Below are 20467 nucleotides of genomic sequence, written 5' to 3' on the forward strand. Positions count from 1 at the left end.
ATTCTCACAGCCATTGCCTGCCACCACCACTCCAAACCCATTCTCTCCCAGAGAAGAACTCTTTTGCTTGGTAATATACTTTCCCACAGCAGGACATGGAGCACAACTCAAATTAGGGTTTATCATTACTCTGTTAATAGCGGGCATTTTTCTTTTTGACAAGATTTTATATAGTTTTATTTGGTCTTGAACTTATAGTCAAAACTGGCTTTGAATTCCTGCTTCTCCGGTCTCTACCTTCTAAGTGCCTTATTTTCTGGCATGAACTACCATGCCTACTTAGGCAGATTTTTCCAGCAATAGGAAATTATGTATGACAAAGGGCTGGTGCTGAAGATAAATTACGAGCCTCTGGAGGGCTTAGAAAATGAATTAAATCAGTTGTATTCTGTGGGGAGCTCTACTGCCTCTTAAAACAATTTAGCAAAAAGAGCACATATAAAATTCAAAGTAGACAAGTAACAAGTGATAATCAATTTATTTTATAACATTCACCAACAAAAACACAGCCACTAAGTTAAGCCAATAGTGTGCAAGCTGGCAAAGAGGCCTTGGACTCTCAGCTAGGAAGAAAGCTTCCCAGCCATCCCAGAATTTAGGCAATAGAATAAGCCTTGCTCTTCAAGCACCAGTGACAGCTGGGCATCAGCAAAGCCAACATTACCTTCATCAGCAGCATATAGGATATGAGGTTGTGTAAAAGTGTGGCCAGTAAACGATCTTCATCATCCTCCAGGCGCTTCCGGTCATGTTCTCCCAGGGACAGGTACCTGGGAAGAAGACCAGGTACTAGTTCTCAGGTTGGAGACCACAAAACACAGCTGGAAGAACTGAATAGGGATAGTATCATCTTTCCTAAGTCCCATACCTGTCGATCATTTCCTGAGGACCCTGGTCCATGCCCATCCCTTCTCTTTCCAACATCACGGCGTCTAAGAACGCATCTTCCCAGAACTGCATCTGGTCCCATAGAGTGGACCGCTCTTTGCCTGTAGAACAATGTTATTTCCTGGGTGGGGGGGTGGGGGCGTGGCCATTTAACATTCCAAGAATATGGCTGCCAAATGAAAAGCTAGTAAGTCCCAGATAAAACAAGTCCTTTCCAAACTCCAGGGCAAGGAACCAAACCTTTCTCCCAGATCTAATGTGCTTGCCACCAACCCCAAAGGCCTCCAGCAAGGCCCAGCCCTTCCCAAGCATGAAGAATAAACATAGCACACAAAGAAAAGCCATTACTTATAGAAAAGGTCTCCATAGCAGCATCCTCTAACTGGTCCCACATCGATCCTTTGTCCCTTCCTGCCAATTTGTGAGCAGGAAGGAACATGGTAGCAAGAGGAAAGAAAGGAGACAGAAACACATAGCCTGTTGATTAGTACCAAAACCCAGATTCATCTAGTTTTCAGCTCCTGCTTATCCCACAGATTCCTTGGTTCAGATTTCAAAATACTATCTGGACTGGTGAGATGGCTCAGTAGGTACAAGTGCTTGCTGTCCAGTCTGATGACCTGAGTTCAATCCCTGAAGCCCACGTGAGAGGAAGAAGGAAAAAAACAATCTCCACAAGTCCTCTGACTTGCACCTGTATGCACAGCACATACCACCCCCATTAAATAAATAAATATTGAAACGAAGTTTAAAAAAAAAAGTTTAAAATCAGATGACATGCCATCTAACGTCAGAATTGATATTAGCAGAAAGCCAAGCGGCAGCTGTTGGTGCTACCCCGCTCCCGTGGCTGAGCCCAGGTTTCTTCTGACCAGTCTCTTACCTAGTAGGCCCTCATAGAGATAGACTCGCTGGCCTACGTCCTCGGAAGAGCGAATTGGACTGCCAGCCAACTTCTCCTTTGGCTTCAAGCTATGGGCTTTACCCTAGAAAGACAAGGTAGGTCAGATGCCAGACTGATAAAAAACAAACCAACACCGCACTGAAAGGCTCACTACTCAGTGGACATCACCATTAGCAACACAATTATCCCTACTAGGTTTGGCTAAGTCATTCTGATAATCCTGTTTCCTGTTACTGCTTCCTAAAGCAAGAAATGAAGGCCTCACTCTGCCTTCCCTTTTAGTCTCAGCGCTGTTTTCTCTTAGGGCTGGGCGTGCCTTTAACCTTAGCTTTTTAGCAAGTTTGAGGCCAGCCTGGGCCACGAGAGATCCTGTTTTACACCCTCACCCCACAAAACAAGATAAAATCTTTGTAGTAGCGTGACACAGTAGAAAGAACACAGAGTCTGGCCAAGGTCCAGATCCCTACTTATTATTATTTTTTTAGCTGCTGAGGATCATTTTCCTTGTCCGTAACATGAATATTCTAATATATCCCTCACAGGACTAGAGAAATGATTAACTTAATTAGTTTATTTACTTAATGTGCACACATGCATGTTCACATGTGTGTGCACATGTCTAAAAGTGTGAGGGCCCAAGAAGATAGCAGGAGTTTCCCTCCACTACTTCCTACATTATACACACACAAATCAAACAAGAAAAGCCTTTACTGAGTCAAAAAATGTAAGTAAACTTTCTCACCTCAACCATACAAACACCTTGTTCAACAGCATAGGACAATTAAGGCTGTGTGGAAGGAAGGGCCAGAAAAGGTAGCACACGGTGGCCAGTATTCCAGAGTCAAAGCACAATCAAGGAATTTTAAAAAGTTTTTTATACTTTTTAATGATTTATTTATTTTTATTTAATACACATTGGTGTTGTGCCTGCATGTATATATGCATGAGGGCATTGGATCCCCTGGAACAGGAGTCACAGACAGTTGTGAGCCACCATGTGGGTGCTGGGAACTGAATACGGTCCTCTGGAAGAGCAGCTAGTGATCTTAATGGCTGAGCCGTCTCTCCAGCCATAAAAATGTTTTAAAGACTTTTTAAAGTATCAGTTATTCATTTTGTACATGTGTGGCCGGGGAGGGTTTACAGATGTGCCATGGCACGCATGGGTAGACCAGAGAACATCTTTCAGGAGTTGGTTTTCTCTTTTCACCATAGGATGGAACTCAGGTTGTCAAAACTTGAAGGCAAAAGCCTTTACCATCTCCCAGGGTTCTGCATCTTTTTGACAAGGCTTACTATGTAGCAGACTGGCCTCAAACTCTTTAAGATCCTTCTCAGTCCCTTGAGAAGAAGACAGGCATAAGCCATCACAACCAGCTGGAAGGATCTTTTAAATACTCTTATTAAAACAGTCTGTGTAGACTCAGAGTCAGGCCTCATAACTTGAGCCTCCCTGCTAACTCTTCACCTTATCTCGTACTCCACTGGCTCTACTGGGCACAGACAGACTGAAGACCCCAGAGACACAAATAATCACCAGTGGTGAAAATGACTTCATTTAGATCGTGTCTTCTACTGTCCTTTATAGACAAAAGGACTGAAAAGCCCTTGTGGAGAATATCTACTGAGTGCATCAGAGTAGATAACGCTATCTAAAGAAGCAGGAGTGTGCTACAAAGCAGAGGGGTGAGATAAGAACTGAGTGATTTATTTCATTTGGGCATGGGGGGGGGCACACACTTGTAATCCCAGCACTTGGGAAATTGAAACAGAAGGATCACAGGCTTGAAGCCAGCTGGAGTTGCACACAGTGAGATTGTTTCAAAAAAGAAGAGAAGGAGGGAGAGAAGGAAGGAGAGAAGGGAGGGAGGGAGGGAGGGAGGGAGGGAGGGAGGGAGGGAGGGAGGAGAAAAGGAAGGAAGAAGGGAAAGAGCCATCCCAGCAGCAGAGGACCTTTCCTCCCTTTCCCCTGCGGCATCAGGCGTGTGCTCTGTTCACACTGAATCACACCTCCTGCCCCACCTTTTTCTCCTCACCGTCTCTTAACTTCTCATTCTGTTCTGAACCACTTCCTCTCCCATTAAAGAAAGTCTTCTGTTAATGAATAAAGCTTACAAAGATGGTGCTTGTGGCAGAATTGGTTTCAATTTCACTATCAGACAGAGTAGCCCGAGAACTCGTCAAGTGGGCACTGCCTTCTCCTCCTGGCCCATCACCTGCATTGCTGCTCAGGTCGCTGTCTGCTCCAAGGGTCTCTCCAGAACTGTTACTCACCTAGAAAGACAAACAGCAGTGAGGGACAGCCCAGAGGACTGCCAGTGCCAACTAGAACCCTATGCTACTAAAAGAATCATTTTTCAGCTGTGTCAAACAGCTGCCCCCAATCCCCTTTATGAGATGAGTGACATTCTGCACACACACCTGAGAATCAAGCCAACCTGAGATTAAGAACAGCCTCCAAGGGAAGGACACCCACACCTCACCCACAAAGAAGCCAATGTGGTATCCCCCTACCACGGTGCTAACTTCAGAATCCTGACTTGAGCTTCGGATCATAACAGCTGGACTCACACCAATGACAGAGTCTTGATCAGTCCTCTGAAATAAGGCAAGGGAACATTGCTTCTAGAAAGATCCTGAGCAATGAATTTTTTTCTTAGCTGGAATATATGTAACTTATACAATGAAATACCATATTAAATAAATACATACTCACTGTGGGAAACAAAAGAAAGAATAAAGAAATAAGAATAAGCCATAAATCTACTACCCAAATTAATCTCTACTTTTAGTATATTTCCTGTTAGTCTTCTAGTCTTTTCTAGATAGATATTTTTAAAACTAAACTGAAGTTGGGCAGAGTAGCACACATCTTTAATCCTAGAATCTGAAAGACAGGGGCAAGCAAATTTGTGGGTTCTAGGCCATCCAGGGCTACACAGTAAGATTCCCCCCACATATGTAACTTGTGTGTGTGTGTGTATGTTTAATTATACTATGTTGCTAAATTTTTGAAAACACAATTGATAGCAATATTACATTCCTTGGTTCTGTTATATTTATTTAATTATTCCCTATTATTGGTTATATTTAAGATTGTTTCCTTCTTTTGTTTACTGTAAGAAATATTTTGAGGGTTAGGGTATAACTTAGTGGTAGTCTTTACCCAGAATGTTTACACTGAATTTAATTCCCACTGCTAATAAATTATATATACATATATCTTTGAGATAGTAGTTAAGTCCTAACAGCTTTCAAGAAGGCTATTACAAACCTGGGAAGCAGATGCCAGGCTCACACCACTGTCTGCACTGATCTGGGACTTTTTCTCCTCTGTTTCACCAAGGTCAAAGACAGGCTTGATTACCTCCGGCCCTGAGTAGGGGAAGACTTCTGTTATTCAGTGCACAGAAGCTTGGGGCAGGCTGGTGAAGGGAGTGGGCAACAGTAGAACTCATCACATCCCAGTCACTTCCCAGGAACTGCCCCTCCCCACCACTGGGAACCACGAGAAAAGTCCCCAGAAGCCTTAAGAACCAAATAGTACATTAGACCTGGCCAAGGGTTTCTGCAGCCATCTTCCCAACCTGAGAAACTTCAGAGCAAATCATCCTAACACAAAACATCCTACAAACAAACCCCATTCCATGGCACCCAAAGTCAGAGTTCCACCTGTGCCTGAGACTATTAAAGTGTTCCCAGGATGCTCAGTGATTCTTGACAAAGGTGTCCAAAGAAGTCAGAAAAGGTTAGGGCAAAGGAAAGAAAGAAATACTGTTTCCTTGGGCACTGCCTACCCCCACCCACACCATCTACATTTGAGAAAAAAACAAAAACAAAAAAAACAAAAACAAAACCCCAAAAATATTTTAACTCACCCACCCCCAATAGTATGGCAGAAGGACAGAACGACAGGAAGCAAGAACATGTGCCTAGGCAAACTACTAGAGAGAGCTGGGAAGCTACAGACTCAACACAGAGGGACAGCAACCATCTCTGCCAACTACACCCACAGGCCTAGAGTAAAAGTAAGGGAGGTATCAGCCAAGGAGGGGTGCCCCACCAGCTCTCCAACAATGGAAAACCAAGGTTTAGGTATTTTACACAGTAGACACCTGATTGCTAATGAAGGGAGGGGCAAGGAGCAGCTTACCAGTCACACGCCTGGGATTCACGCACCACCTGCCCCAAGAATCCTCTATCCTGTCTTTACAACTCTTCCTCCAAATACCACCCAAGAACAAATTTGGGGTGGGGCTGGCAAGGGAAGCCAGCCCCAGCTGGGCCTGGGAAGTTGGCAGGTATGGGAGACTGAGGGGCAGGAAGGGGCATTTGTTCCTTACTCTGTTTTTCCAAAGCCTTTTGCTTTTTCACTTCCTGGTGCTTGTTCCACAATTCTACCCCAGATGCAATGCAAGCAGGAGAGAGAGACAGAGAGTCAGAACTTGTCAGATTGTCAGAGGACCAGAGACCCCCCAACCCAGTTCATTCTGTTTCCGACACTAGATTATCAGTTAAGAGACACAAAGACATCTTTGCTTGGGTAGGGTTGCCACCCCCATCCCAAATCATGAACTGAAGCCTCTAAATTTCTAATCCTATTCCCAATGTAAACACTGCAGAATCTTTGAGCTGGAAGGGCTCTTCATGAAAGTGCTTTATTCTGTATGAGAAACTGGACCCTGCTGGAGACAGATCAGCAGACTCCCAACAACACACCATGATCTCTCTGCCAAAGGAGCTGAGCAACAGCCACACTTACAAGTTACAGATAAGAGACAGTCACGTCAAGCAGTCAAAGAATTTCAGAAACATGAGCAGAAATTCGCTTGACACACTGGATTGGACAAAGGCCAGACCATGCATTTGAGTAGCATTCCTCCTGTTGCTACCAAAAACATAAAACAATCAATTTACCCTCAGAACTATGGCCTGCTCAACCCAAAGACCCATTCTTAGACACTATCTAGGAAAAATGCTTCCAGTAGACGCAAATGAGAACAGAAAAATGGCCAAGACTAACTCCTCAGTCCAACAAAGCACAGGGAATACCAATCCTTGCTTTTTTTTTCTTTCCTGGAAGGAACTTCAGAGTTTATTTAGTATAATCTCTTTACTTCCTAGATGAGGTGATAGACATTCTGATGGGGAAGTGATCTGTCCAAGAAGATTCAAGACTTTCAGGAAAACAGTGTTTGTTTCTGGAACATTGTGTCAAGCTTTACTACTGCTTCTAGGAGACTGTCTGCCAACCAGAGACCTGGAGCTGTCCTAAGAGGAGAGCTGCTTCTCCTGTGAGAACGCTGACAGCGGCTAGAGGCTGGCAGAGAAGCATCGGTTTAGGACGGCAGAGAGCGAGGACCTAGAATCAAAGGGAAAGTAGCCTAGAAGACTCCAGGTCAAGCAGGAGTGAGCCCAAGAGGCGACGCCAGAGAGCAAATGGACGAACCCAGACAAGTTTTGAGTCTGAGTGGAAAGACAAAGAAGAGTCTGCTCAGAAATGCATGGCCTGGGAGTCCAGGACCCAAGCACACCGGAAAGGAATTCATCCCAGAGCAGTATAATCCTGGGGTGGGCGGGAGCTAGATGCAGAACCCAGATGGTCATAATTTTACATCCCAAAGATGTACCTATAAATTCCCTAATAGTTTCCATGAACATGTTTCTCTATGTGAAGAAATTCAGAGGTAAATAAGAAAGGGACAGAGAACATAGCTCGACTCCCTGCACTGCGTCACACGGTCTCTAAACAAACTTCACTATTCCTCAAAGACGCTGGTGAGGCGGCTGGAGAGCATGCAGGAAAACAGACACAGACAAGAAAATGCTGCTGGAAGCGGATAAACCCTCCTCTCTAAAAAGCAAGCATGGGACAAGAAAGTCAGGATTGTGGATGAACTGAGAGGAAGGAAAGTTATTTAAGAAGCCAAGACCACTTCGACATATCAAACGCAATGATGCATACCGACAGACGCTACAAAATTCTCTTCTTTTAGACTTCTTGTGTCCAGCTCCTTAGGACCCTTCCCTGTAGCACTTGGTGCCCGAGGACCCAGCTGAGGGACCCTTAGCTGTGCCATAGCTTTTGGGTCCCCCCGCCCAGCCAGACCAGGATCCTTGCCCACAGGGGTCTCTGTTGGGCTTCTCTTTCGCTTGTCTGGTTCTGTGGGAAGGAACAAATACAGAAAGTGGCTAAAGGAGGCATCCATCAGACAGGGGTCAAGTCAGGAAAATGAGAGGGGAGAAGCCAGAATGCAAGGGGGTGTGGAGCAGTTAGTACATGGAAGGAAAAGCTAAGGCTTTGGTCTCCATGGTAGGAAAGGATTTCCTACATATAAACACACCAGAAAACAATCCCAAAGAAAGAAAGCAGGGAGTGGCACTGAGAGACAAGTAGAATCCCTACCTTTACTATAGTAGTGGGTCTGGGCAATCTCCAAAAGCCCAAAGATGCTGGCCATGCCACCCAGACCTGCGTGGGCATAGGACTGCTCAAGACTGAGGACCGTGCACTTGAGGAGGTCTAGCATCCCCTTGTACACCTTCCGACTGATCTCCTGCAACAACAGCCAGGACCCAGAGCTGGCAACTTTTCTTTAACTTCCACATCTTTCTGCCCCGTTGATTCTGACTCTGAAGCCCACACACTTACCACATCTTGGATGACATCCTGCCGGGCATCATCCTCGGACTGCACTGCACGGTTCAGTTTGCTCAGTACAAAGACTCGAAGCTGCTCGCTCTCCAGCAGCCGGCGTACCTTTTTCATGTTGAGCCAGCCCACGCCCTGGCCATCCAGCACACTGTGCACCACTTCTTTCAGGAACTGTTGGTTCTCACTACAGGGCCCACAAACCACTTCTATGGTCATCTGATCCTTGGCAGAGCATCCCCTCTTTCACCAGTCAAGATGTTTACCCCAGGGTAAAGGATAAAACCAAGTCTCCAAAAATGGCCACCACATCTCTATGTCCCCAAGGATCTTGTCTGCCAACTTCCCACAATCTTGCAACCTTTCTCCACACTATAATACTGTTGCCTGGGGACTGGTTAGAAATGGGCAGGGGTGGTGCATGCCTTTAATCCCAGCACTCAGGAGGCAGAAGCAGGTGGATCTCTGTGAGTCTGAGGCCAGTCTGGTCTACAGAGGTACAGAGTTAGTTCAGCCAGGGCTATGCAGAGAAACCCTGCCTCAAAAAATAAAAAAATAGAAAAAGGGTGGGGGAGTACAGACAAAAATTGATTAAATATACTGCTCTCCCCAGTTTTGAGCATCCCTCAAAAAAAAAAAGAAAAAAAAAAAAAGGAACATTATCTTATTAACACTACCTGAAAACTGTTCTGCTAGTTGAGTGTGGTGGTGCATGCCTGTAACCCAAGTACTGGGGAACTGGAAATAGAGATCAGTTCAGGGTCATCCTCAGCTACATACTGAGTTTGAGGCAAGCATGGCAGGCAACTTGAGACTGTCTCAAAAAATAAAACAAAACAAAGCTGCCCTGCCATTTATTACCTGGAATTGCTGGAACGGCCCTGAGGTGATGGAGGCTCTCTCTTCACGGTCGGACTGTGTCTGATGACAGATGACTTCTGGTCCACCAGGGCCCTCCTGTTTCCTACAGTAGGGAAGGTAGGAATGAGAGGCATCACGGGCACAGTCTGGGGCTCACATCATCGTATCCACACCCATCCTCCGGAAGGTCTGCACTGGGTGGCAACAGAACAGCACACACAGGTAGGAAATAGCCATGGCAATGTGCAGGAGGTAGGGATGGAGGTCAGGCCACTCCACATGCACCAGCAGCATGCCCCATGGGCTGCATGGGTGTTGTGGGGGACAGACAAGGCAGGTCACTCATGTGACGTCACTTGCTCCAAGAGGAGGCCCTCAGGCAGGCAGAGAAGATGCTGGGGGAAAGTCATGCACAGCTCGGGGGAAGACCCACCTTCACCACTCCCGGGGCCGGCTTCAGTAACAATCTCCATTAGAGTATTTAGCCCAAATACTGGGACAAAAATACACAATTAGTAGGTGTACCACAGTACCCGAACCCCTGTACCCCTTGATGGAGCAGTAAGTCAGATCATCTGAGCACTCTCTCATGGAAAGTGCGAATAACCTTGGTTCTTGGGCACATCAAAGCTGAAAGCCACGTGATCAAGAGACAACCAAGGCTCTAAGAAAGCCTATTCTTAGGCCTGGGACCTCTCAAAGCCAGGGACAAGGTAAATGACACACAAGGCCTTCATATACCAAACAGGCACATGCATGAAAGAAGGAACACTGCTTTGTGAAATATCTAGCACAGGGATCCTGAGGGGCTCTGGGTACCCACAGGGAGGAGACATCTTGCAGATGCTATCATGGGAAGGAAGGGTGCAGTAGGAGGATGGGGTAGAAAGGCTAAGTGCAGCACATGAGATGAAGCATCGCATGCAATGAAAGAGTTTCAATTACTCTTCCCTTCACACATACCAGATAAAAGCCAGAGAGGCCAACACACCTTTCTATCCCTAGTCCACCCATCACTGTAGCAATGCTAGTTACTTTTCTGTGTTACTAACCTAACTTCCTTTCACCCACCTACCCCACAGCCCCACCCACTCAAGAATACTCCTGAGGCCCTGCTATCTCTAGCTGGATATGACGGGAGGGCCATGCCCATAATCTTAGTGCTAGGGAGGAGGACTCTAAGTTTGAGGGGCTCTCCACAGGAAGACCCTGTGTCAATAAAATGGTTATTTCTCACTGTTCCTACTACTATAATTAAATATTTCAGTACAATATCCACAGATAACAAACAAAGGTCAAATTAAATTGAGAAAAGCCCCTCAAGCTACAAAGATCACAGATAAAATTAAAATATGGTCTGACCCTAGAAGCCAATCAATACCACTGACAGACTAAAAATTGGCATGAATCCATAGTAAATGGCTAAATTCTATAAACACTTGCTAGTCTGCCCATAATTCTCCTGTGGACCAGCTCCTTGGGGAGGAGTTTACCCAAGTTCACGCAGTGGGAATCTGAAGATGACTGAGCTAGCACACACTTCTTTCTGATAAGGTCCTCCCCAAAGCAGAGGTAATCCCACGCGGCTATCACCTAGTGATGTAACAGGGCCCCTCCAGCTACAAAGGTGATTTCTATCTGCAACCACTTAGCGCCTATGGTGTACAGTGAAAGCCATGATAAGCAATATGAGGCAACAGCCTGGTCCAATGATTTGTGGTACACAGGGCTCCTGACAAATACTTAGATGTCTAACATGTCTCTCAGAGAAACCTGATTTGACAAAAGAAAGGTTGTAGCTACCTTTCAGGCTGGGGAATGGTGTAGTCTTCTCTCGGGCACCTTTGGTGGGCAGTGTGAGGTTTGAAAGGCTGAAGCTTGTACTATGGTTCCGATAGAGGCTGCCTACAAAGGAGAGGGTATGAAAAGCCATGAGCTAATGTTGGAAGAGAAGCTGCTTGTTCGTCCCAGCCACCCAGAACCAAAATAATCTCACAGAAACTATTATTAATTAAAACACTACTTGGCCCATTAGCTCTAGCTTCTTATTGGATAACACTTACATATTAATTTAACCCATCTCCACTAACTGTAAAGCCACGTGGCAGTGGCTTACCGGCAAAGTTTCAGCATGTCTGACTCTGGCAGCTCCATGGCGTCTCCTGACTCCGCCTTCTTCCTCCCGGCATTCCATTTAGTTTTCCCTGCCTAGCTCTGTTCCCCTACAGCTTTGCCATAGGCCCAAAGCAACACACAGACAGAAGGACCTCCCATACCATTTCCCCTTTTCTGTTTAAACAAAAAAGAAGGCTTTATCTTTAACATAGTAAAATTACATATAACAAAACAGTTATCAATTAATCAGGAAAATCTCCCTTAAGGGAGCTGCAGCATGCCACCAGCCCCCCCCCCAAAAAAATGCTAAATTTTGTTTCTCTGTGTCTCTGTGTCTCGAGTTCCTTTCCACCATGTTGGTGTGCCAAGCTAAGAGGACAAATGTTCACAGCATCCTAGTACAGTAACGGTTGTATCATCTTCACCTCTCTTAAACAGCATCCCAATGGCTTGATCAGATAACCTCTGCTCTATCGTAGAAAAGATGCAGTGTAATTTAGGGCGAACAAAGAAACAGCCAGGTCTGCTCAAAATCCAGTAATAATTTTCTCTGATGTCTAAGTCTCGTTTACTGCTAACACGGCATGAAAGCTGGTGGTTCGTCTGCCTTTGCTCTGATTGATACTCCTACCTGGACCTAAGGACACCTACAACCACAGTCACCCTTTATGGCAGCCCCCGTCAGCCCCTAGTCCATCTGCAGTCCTACCTCTCATGATCCTACCGCTCATCTGTTAAAAGCAAGCATGAAAACCTGCTGCATATATATTTCAAACATGTTCACTACTAAAGCTCCTTACCAGGCAAAGAAGACAGCAGATCAAAACAAATTTGATTAAATATATGACTTATAATTTAATGTTTAATTTTTGTCTATATTGTCTGAAATAATATGTAAGTGGATTAGCGGTATGGCACAGTGGGTAAAGGCACTTGCTACCACTCCTAACAACCTGAGGTGGATCCTGAGGAGCCCCAGGGGAGAAGAGAACTCCTACAAGTTGTCCTCTGGCCTGATATCCACCTAGCTCTACAGCTCAAGTGCTAAGCAACATGTACCAGACAGAAAATGAAGTAGAAGAATGAGAGAACTTGAGGTACTTACTAGCAAAAGACATGATGCCCCCGAAGCCCTCGGTGCTGTTGTTGGAGACAGTGGAGTTGGGAGAGCTTGCTCGGGAGTCTGACTCTGCATCTGAGTCACTTGCCAGTTTCAAGCTGTTGGGCCGCAGCAGCTTTTGAGCCCTTAAATGCACAGTGGCACCCATGAGTCCCAGGCAGGAGTACTTAATCTTGGGAGTGGACCTTATGCTACACTGCAATTGCTGTTCTTGTCCCATAATTCCTAAGTCCTTAGTTCAAAGAACTACCCTCTGGGGATGGCAGGATAGCAAGAGCATTCTGACTTTCTGAGTAACCCTCACCCGGGGTCACTGCAGTAGGGTCCTTCAGTCACCCATCTAAAAGGGATTCCCAGGCTCTCACCGATTGCCACTGACATGTTGGCTGAATCGGGGAGTGTAGCTTTCCCCCTCCTCCGCCTCCTCATCTTCCTCAGGGGGAAAGCCATATTGGGGCTCGAAGTATGGATTGCCATAGGTTCGCTGGCACACTGACCCCTCTCCAGTCTCTGTCTGTCTTCTGTCCACAGTAGACTTGCAAATGCTGGGAGGCACAGGAGTGAGGGACTTGGAGCTGCCTGCTGTTGCCTTATCATCCATCTCTGTAGAATCAGCATGTTCCTAGGGGTCACATTAAATAAAACATGGTCACCTGATGCCCTGTGACGCCTTCCCATAGTCTCAGTTCAATGGAACAGACCAGGTCTGTCAGATTCCCAGCCTAAGAAGTGTACGGGAGAAGAGCCACAATAATTTGATCTCTGGACTTAAAAACTATGGAAGCAGATACTAGTAACAGTTTAAAGGAAGCCGGATGGGCCCGGCGGTGGTGGTGCACGCCTTTAATCCCAGCACTTCGGAGGCAGAGGCAGGCGGAGTTCGAGACCAGCCTGGTCTACAAAAGCTAGTTCCAGGACAGGCTCGAAAGCCACAGAAAAACCCTGTCTCAAAAAACAAACAAACAAACAAAAAAAACAACAACAACAAAAAAAAAGGAAGCCCGATGGCCTTTTTTTGGGGTTAAAGCTACTTCTCAGAGGCTTTTAGTCAGGAGGTTACAGAGAAAAAGAGGGAACATGGAAAGGAGCAGACGAAGGGCTGCAGTCAGGCTTTCCTAACAGATGGGACCAGCACCTCACCATCCCCCCACGTCTCCACGTACAGACTGGGCACCATGGACGGCAGCGCTAGGGCTCCAGCACAGCGGGGGATTTCCCTGAGAGCTCTCGCTATCTGGACCAGGCTCCTCTCCCTCTTTCTGGGTCTGCAGCTCATCAATATGCACTTCGCTGGCATCTCCCAGGGCCGCATGCGTCAGAGGATCCACATCTAGCCAGAGAGACAGGCACCAATCACCTCAGCCCCAGAACCCAACCCCTGTTAATAATGGCCAGTCTTCCCAAGCACACTCACTGGGGGTATCTCCATTGATGTCACATTTCATCATTTCACTGACGAAGTCCCCAAGGGAGGAGTAAGAAGAGCTCGAGTCATCATAATCCATACTGTCACTGCCACTGCAAGGTAAAGAGAAAGGGAAGAGAAAGGAAGAGGGGCTGTCCCAGAAGACTCCGGTGTTACGGCTCTCCTTGGACCCACATGGTGGGAGAGAACCAACTCCCTCAAGTTCTCCTCTGACCTCAGCATACACACAGGGCCACACAAATGCAAACACACACACACACACACCATAAATTGTTTCAATTTTTTTTAAAAGAAAAGAAGCTTAAGATGTAGCTGAGTTGGTAGAATGCCTGCCCCCCATGCAAGAAGGCCTGGGTTCAGCTCTAACTCTGTTCAGTGCATTCCTCAAGCACCACAACTTGGGAGTAGAGACAACAGAAGTTCCAGGTCATCCTTAGTCATTTTAATCCAGCTTAGGACACAGGAGGCCTTTTCTCAAAATAAAATGGAAACAACAACAATCAGAAAGGGGAGGACTAAAGAATCCACAGTCGGGGCTGGAGAGATGGCTGAGTGGTTTCAGCACTGGCTACTCTTCCAAAGGACCCAGGTTCGATTCCTAGCACTCATAATGGCAGCTCACAACTGTTCCAGAAGATCTGACACCCTCACACAGACAACACCAATGCACATAAAAGAAAAGAACCCACAATTAGTATTTAGAACCCTAAAAAGGGGAGCACAGTCAGCTCAAGGCTAGGGTACAAGACAAAATAAGGATGTCAAGGAGGGCAATCAGAGCTGATTAAGGTGGCTTATGCTGTTATCCCAGACTTCGAGGTAGAACTGTGTGAGTCTGAGGCTATCTTAGGTTACACAGAGACACTTTGTCTCAGCATATAAAAACAGACAAAGGACTAAAGATATGCTTCAACAGTTAACAGCACTTGCTGCCTCCAGCAGACCCAGACCCTGTTCCTAGCACCCACATGGACATCTGTAACTTGTTGTGGGATATCTGTACTGTGTTGAGAAATATTATTTTGATTGGTTTAATAAAGAGCTGAATGGCCAATAGCTAGGCAGAAAGTATAGGCAGGACTTCTGAGCAGAGGGAGAGAACGTAGGAGATGAATCTAGGAGCATAAGAGATGCCAGGAGACATGGAGGAAGCGTGATGGGTGGTGGTATGTGACAAAATCGTAGATTAATAAAAATGGGTTAGGTTATAAGAGCTAGTTAAAATCAAGACTAAGCTAAGGCCAAGTTCATGTATTTGGTTATAAGTCTTCGTGTCACTGTTTGGGAGCCGGTTAGCAGTCATTACAGTGACTCTAGGTTCAAGGGATCCAATGCCCTCTTCCTCCCACATCAGTCAAGACACTTAAACACATAAAAATAAAAAAATAAATAAATAATAAAAACAAAACCCACAAAAAGTAACCTACCAAACAAAGAACTGGGGTTGTAGCTCAGCAGAGTGCATTCCTAGCAGATAGGAGGAACTGGGTGGTGGTGGCACACACCTTTAATCCCAGCACTCGGGGAAGGATCTCTGTGAGTTCAAGGCCAGCCAGTCTACAAGGACAGGCTCTAAAACTGCGGGGAACTCTGTCTCAAAAACCCCCAAAAAACAAACAAAAACAGAAGCAAGCTGGCAAAAAAAACAACAAAAGCAAAATAAGAAGGGAAGAGTGGGAGGAAGAGCTGAGGTGACATGACCAAGACATATTGCATATATGTGTAAAACTGTCAAATGATAAATTTAAAATATTCAAAGAAGGAGAAGAGGAGGAAGAAACAGCCTGCAGAGATAGCCCGGTGGTAAGGAGAGCTTGCCACATAACCGTAAGGACAGCTTCAGATCCATAAGGACAGCTTCAGATCCCAGCATCCAACAAACAAGTTAGGTGTGCCACAAACTCCATTAACTCAGTTATAAGGAATGTGAAACCCTCTTCTGGCTTACACACTCACTAGAGAGGAAATCCACAAATATATTCACTAGATAACAGACAGACAGACATGCACATGTAGGCACGCGCGCGCGCACACACACACACACAATCAATCTCTGCAAAGCTTCAAAGACTCATATCTACAACTGTATGACATTTTTCCTCCTAGCGTGAGGACTGCTCACCTGTCATCGGTGGGTTCAGAATCAGAATCACGTTCCGGTGGCCCACTCAGGGCCTCAGCCAGCTGAGAACTGCCGTCGTAGACTCGATAATGGATGGGCTGCAGCTGGTGAGCATACCACTTTGGCTTGTCCCCAATAAGGGCTGGATCAAACATGTCTACCCAAAGAGGAGAAGCAGTGAGCAACAGGGAAAAGAAGTGGGGAAGTGAACCGCAGTAAAAGGAAGAGCGGACGCAAAAGAGGCCCTCAAGGGGTGGACTCACTGTTGTGAATCCGCTGAAATGCATAGTTAGAAGGGTTTAGGATCCATTCTCCAAAGTACTCCACAGCTTGAGTCCTGGCCAGTTTCTCAGCAAAGGGAGTCTGTCGGGGACGTGAGGCCAGAAAGGAGCCAGCTTGGAAAGCTACCACAGGTCGGGGGAAGAGTCGCAGGGTACGTGTGTGCATCTGAAAGCCCTGCAGCACGTTAGCAGAGTTGAAGAAACGGACCATGGCCACTCTGGGAAAGAAGGGGGTGGTGAGATAATCCAAGACCCATACCCTGTCGTTAGGCTATGACCCAAGGTCTTAGACCACCTCCTAACACCATTGTTTAACAGGTTTCAACCACCATGGGGAGAGATCTTAACCATTAGTCTTGCTCTTCATGCTGAGAGTGTTAACTATTTCTTCTCCTTACTTTTGCTAAGGTAGGAAATACAACCAAATATCACACACATTTTATATAAAGTAAATCTGGCTCTGAGATGTGGTCTCCCCTCCTCAAAAGAGCAGAGAAGCAGACTTAGGAACTTGTGCTCTTACCTCGTTGCAACATCGACTGAGTCTACATCATTGCCATAAATGAGTGGATTGAACTCGGTGGAAGGCGTGGCCTGAAGGTCACCAGAAGGCCTTCCCAAGAGAAGTGGGATCTCCTGGCCCTCATGGAATTTCTCCAGATTAAGAATGGGCTGGGTATTGAGACTCATGCTGGCCAGGGCCTGGGAACAAAAAGTCCTCACTTAAGACAGGTTCTCACGCAGTTCCTCAGTTCCTAGGGAAGGAGTGTTTTAAAGTCTTTTCTACCTGTCATTCTCTGGTCACAAAATTCTCTACGAGGAACTGTGCTCATCTGAAAAACCATGGCCAACTCATTCTAGAGTCTGTATCTTTGAAAAACAGAATCCAAATAATTTAGCTTTTAGAAAATAGCCAGAATTACGTAGCTGTCCATCTTAAATCAGCAAAGCTCAAGTCATTTTAAATAGAACCTAAGTCCAAAGCAACGGTTTCCATTTATGTTTGCCAAGAATGTGATTTTCAAATTGAAAAGCACAAAGAAATAAGAACAAGTGAACTGTAAAAAACAGACCTACCCGGACAAAACAACAAAAACAAAAATCAAAAACCAAAGCCTTATCTGGCAGTGGTGGCGCAGCCTTTAATCTCAGCATTTGAGAGGCAGAGACAGGCAAATCTCTGAGTTCAAGGCCTGCCTGGTCTACAGAGAAAGTTCCAGAACAGCCACACTTTGCCTCTGAAAACAAACAAAAAAACACAAAAACACAAAATCAAACAAAACAACAAAAACCCAGAGCCTCACCAAGACAGCCACAACTATGAAAACAACAACTCCCCGCAAACAAAATGAGGAGACTAGAACAGAGTCTCAGGCCAGGTGGGGTGTGGTGGCGCACGCCTTTAATCCCAGCACTCGGGAGGCAGAGGCAGGCAGATCTCTGTGAGTTCGAGGCCAGCCTGGTCTACAGAGCTAGTTCCAGAACATGCTCCAAAGTCACAGAGAAACCCTGACTCGAAAAACAAAACAAAACAAAAAGAACAATCCCCAACTTAAATTAGCCCCTGAGAGACTCTCCAAGATGCACCCTGAAAACTACTACTGATCTAAACTATTGGTGTTTCAAAGTGGCTGAGGAATCCCCTGGGCTGGTGTCACACTGTATTTGGAATCAGCACATCTGGGTGATTCTGTGCTAATGCTGCTGGTCCATGCCTACACAGTAGTAAGCTGGCATAAATTCATATAGACTCGCTCTTCACATCCTCCCCCCCCCTCCGAGACAAGGTTTCATTATATAACCCTGGCTGTCCCGGAACTCACCAAGGCAGTCTCCATATCAGCCCCTCTTTTTTTTTTTTTAAAGATTTATTTATTATGTATGCAACATTCTTCCTCGATGTATGCCCGCACGCCAGAGGAGGGCACCAGATCTCAGTACAGAGGGTTGTGAGCCACCATGTGGTTGCTGGGAACTGAACTCAGGACCTCTGGAAGAGCAGCCAGTGCTCTTAACCTCTGAGCCATCTCTCCAGCCCCACATCAGCCCCTCTTAAGCAGTCATCAGGAATGAAAGCGCGGCAGTGAAGACAGCTAGAGAACTTTCTGACCTGCAGCCCTCACCAGGCAACCATGAGCAGCGATGAAACAACGACGAAGAAGGACCACATTCTAGTCAGCACCATCTAGACTCTAGCTTTGAGAAGAACTACTAGGTACTTCAGATAGTACAGGAAAAAAAAAGACTTTTAAAGAGCCTTCAAGAGACTGTGACTCAAGCATAGTCTATCTACTGGAGGTCCTACATAACACATACAGTGGGGGAAGGGAATGGAGCCGTGTCATAGTTTACCTTCAGGTACTGTGTTTAGCATGCAGAATAAAAAATAAATAAATAAATAAAAAATGGCTGGAAGGGCATCTATAGGGACTTTGGAATCAATTTAACAAGCAAGTCTGTCCAAACGTCTTTCACCTTCTGAGACTGGAGGAGAACTATAAAGACAGACAGCAGAGATGACAAGACAGGAAGGGAAGGGTGTTCTTGGTTTTGTTTGTTTGGGTTGAGTTTGTCTTGCCATGTAGGCCAGGCTTGCCTGAGTGATGGGACTACAGGTGAGTGCCACCACACCTGACCGGAAGCATACATATACATAGTATCATGTGCAATGCAGTGTGACAAACAGTGGCATTAAAAAGAACCCTTTAAGATTCATCCTGCTGGCCGGGTGGTGGTGCATGCCTTTAATCCCAACACTCGGGGAGGCAGAGGCAGGCGGATCTCTGTGAGTTCGAGGCCAGCCTGGTCTACAAGAGCTAGTTCCAGGACAGGAACCAAAAACTATGAAGAAACCCTGTCTCGAAAAATCCAAAAAAGATTCATCCTGCTGACTTTTAGCTGTTCCCCATTTGGGAGTTCATCCTCGTGGGTTCGCTCCTAATCATTTACAGCAAATGGATGTCACCCATGTTCCTTCTTTTGGGTGCATGCAATATGTTCACGTAACCATGACTACACACCCGAGTCTGTAGATGTTAGCACAGAACGAGAGTTGGTCGTGTCCCTGTGTCTGTCACACCATGTCCCACCAAACAGCATCCTTCTCTAGTCTGGTCTAAATGTCTTGGGGAACATCTGTGGCTATGTAGGATCAATGCAGAGGAGGAAATGCTTAGTACAGGGTTCTGTGCCCATTATCTGTCCAAAGCAGTGGAAAAGGTCCCCCTGGTGTATTTCCAATGTATTACACCCCATTTGTCAGCTGGAAAGTAAAGTCACAGAGATCCTAAAATAATCCTAGACCTAAGTATAGTGTTACAGACCTATAGCCCTGGCTCTCAGGGAGGCTGAGTCAAGAAGATCTGGAGCTTGAGATCAGTTCAGGCTACAGGGCAAGACCCTGATCAGTTCTTGCTGCTTCTGCAACTATCTGAATATGTGCATAATTTTAAAAATAAAACAATTATAATTCTAAAAAAAAAAGATTCATTCTGCTGCACAAAATTTGAATATACCTCTCCTTAAGCCCGTTCAAAGTAAAGAAAATCTATTCCACATGAAGGTTCTTAGACCCACTCCCTTCTAACAGGACTCTGATATCATCTATTATTTACTTTATTTAAGCATTTTATGACATTTTAATTTATACTGTGTTGAGTATGTGGACATGTGTGGTGCATGCGTGCCACAGCGTCTGTGGGGCTCAGAGAATAACTTCCATGTGGGCCCCAGTTGTCAGAGTTGGTGGCAGGCGCCATTACCTGCTGAACCATCTTGCAGCCCCTTCCCCTGCTTTCCTTCATTCCTTACCTACCTGCTTCAAGTGTTTTTTCAGTTCTAATGATTCCGGCTCCGGCAGGACAGGTAGCACTTCTGCATTGGTAGGGGCAATCACCTGCAGCAGAGAAAGCAGAAGAAGCCATGTCTTTAGAATGAACTGTCTAGGAGATCTGCTTACATAAGAGCAAATAACATGCCACGGGGAGATGTGATAAACACAGCATCATCACATGTTATCCATACACATGAGAGCTATGCAGACATACATGAGCTACATCCACATGCCTGAAAAGAAATACACCTAACATTGATGACTAT

At 45.8% G+C, this 20467-nt stretch overlaps 1 protein-coding gene across 47 annotated transcripts in view; it reads right to left on the minus strand.

Moving 5' to 3' along the window:
- The window catches only part of Madd (MAP kinase activating death domain), a 42249-nt gene that overhangs the window by 12652 nt on the left and 9130 nt on the right, over positions 1-20467 (minus strand). For 3 of the 47 annotated variants that reach the window (XM_075961341.1, XM_075961314.1, XM_075961342.1), the window contains exons 7-28: positions 20184-20264; positions 16893-17071; positions 16352-16587; positions 16089-16245; positions 13955-14058; positions 13704-13870; positions 13038-13162; positions 12526-12665; positions 11109-11210; positions 9739-9798; positions 9306-9408; positions 8445-8631; positions 8199-8349; positions 7758-7955; positions 6136-6189; positions 5067-5167; positions 4319-4390; positions 3908-4066; positions 1772-1874; positions 1237-1299; positions 869-989; positions 665-770 (exon numbers count right to left, since the gene is read on the minus strand). In XM_075961341.1, coding sequence (XP_075817456.1) covers positions 665-770; positions 869-989; positions 1237-1299; positions 1772-1874; positions 3908-4066; positions 4319-4390; positions 5067-5167; positions 6136-6189; positions 7758-7955; positions 8199-8349; positions 8445-8631; positions 9306-9408; positions 9739-9798; positions 11109-11210; positions 12526-12665; positions 13038-13162; positions 13704-13870; positions 13955-14058; positions 16089-16245; positions 16352-16587; positions 16893-17071; positions 20184-20264 — 2769 coding nt within the window. Of the gene's footprint in view, positions 1-664; positions 771-868; positions 990-1236; positions 1300-1771; positions 1875-3907; positions 4067-4306; positions 4391-5066; positions 5168-6135; positions 6190-7757; positions 7956-8198; positions 8350-8444; positions 8632-9305; positions 9409-9738; positions 9799-11108; positions 11211-12525; positions 12666-12905; positions 13163-13703; positions 13871-13954; positions 14059-16088; positions 16246-16351; positions 16588-16892; positions 17072-20183; positions 20265-20467 lie in introns of all 47 variants that reach the window. The other 44 variants (XM_075961339.1, XM_075961313.1, XM_075961340.1 and 41 more) reach the window with 24 other exon arrangements.

This window comes from Microtus pennsylvanicus, chromosome 2 (genome assembly GCF_037038515.1).
Source record: "Microtus pennsylvanicus isolate mMicPen1 chromosome 2, mMicPen1.hap1, whole genome shotgun sequence".
Lineage (NCBI taxonomy): Eukaryota > Metazoa > Chordata > Mammalia > Rodentia > Cricetidae > Microtus > Microtus pennsylvanicus.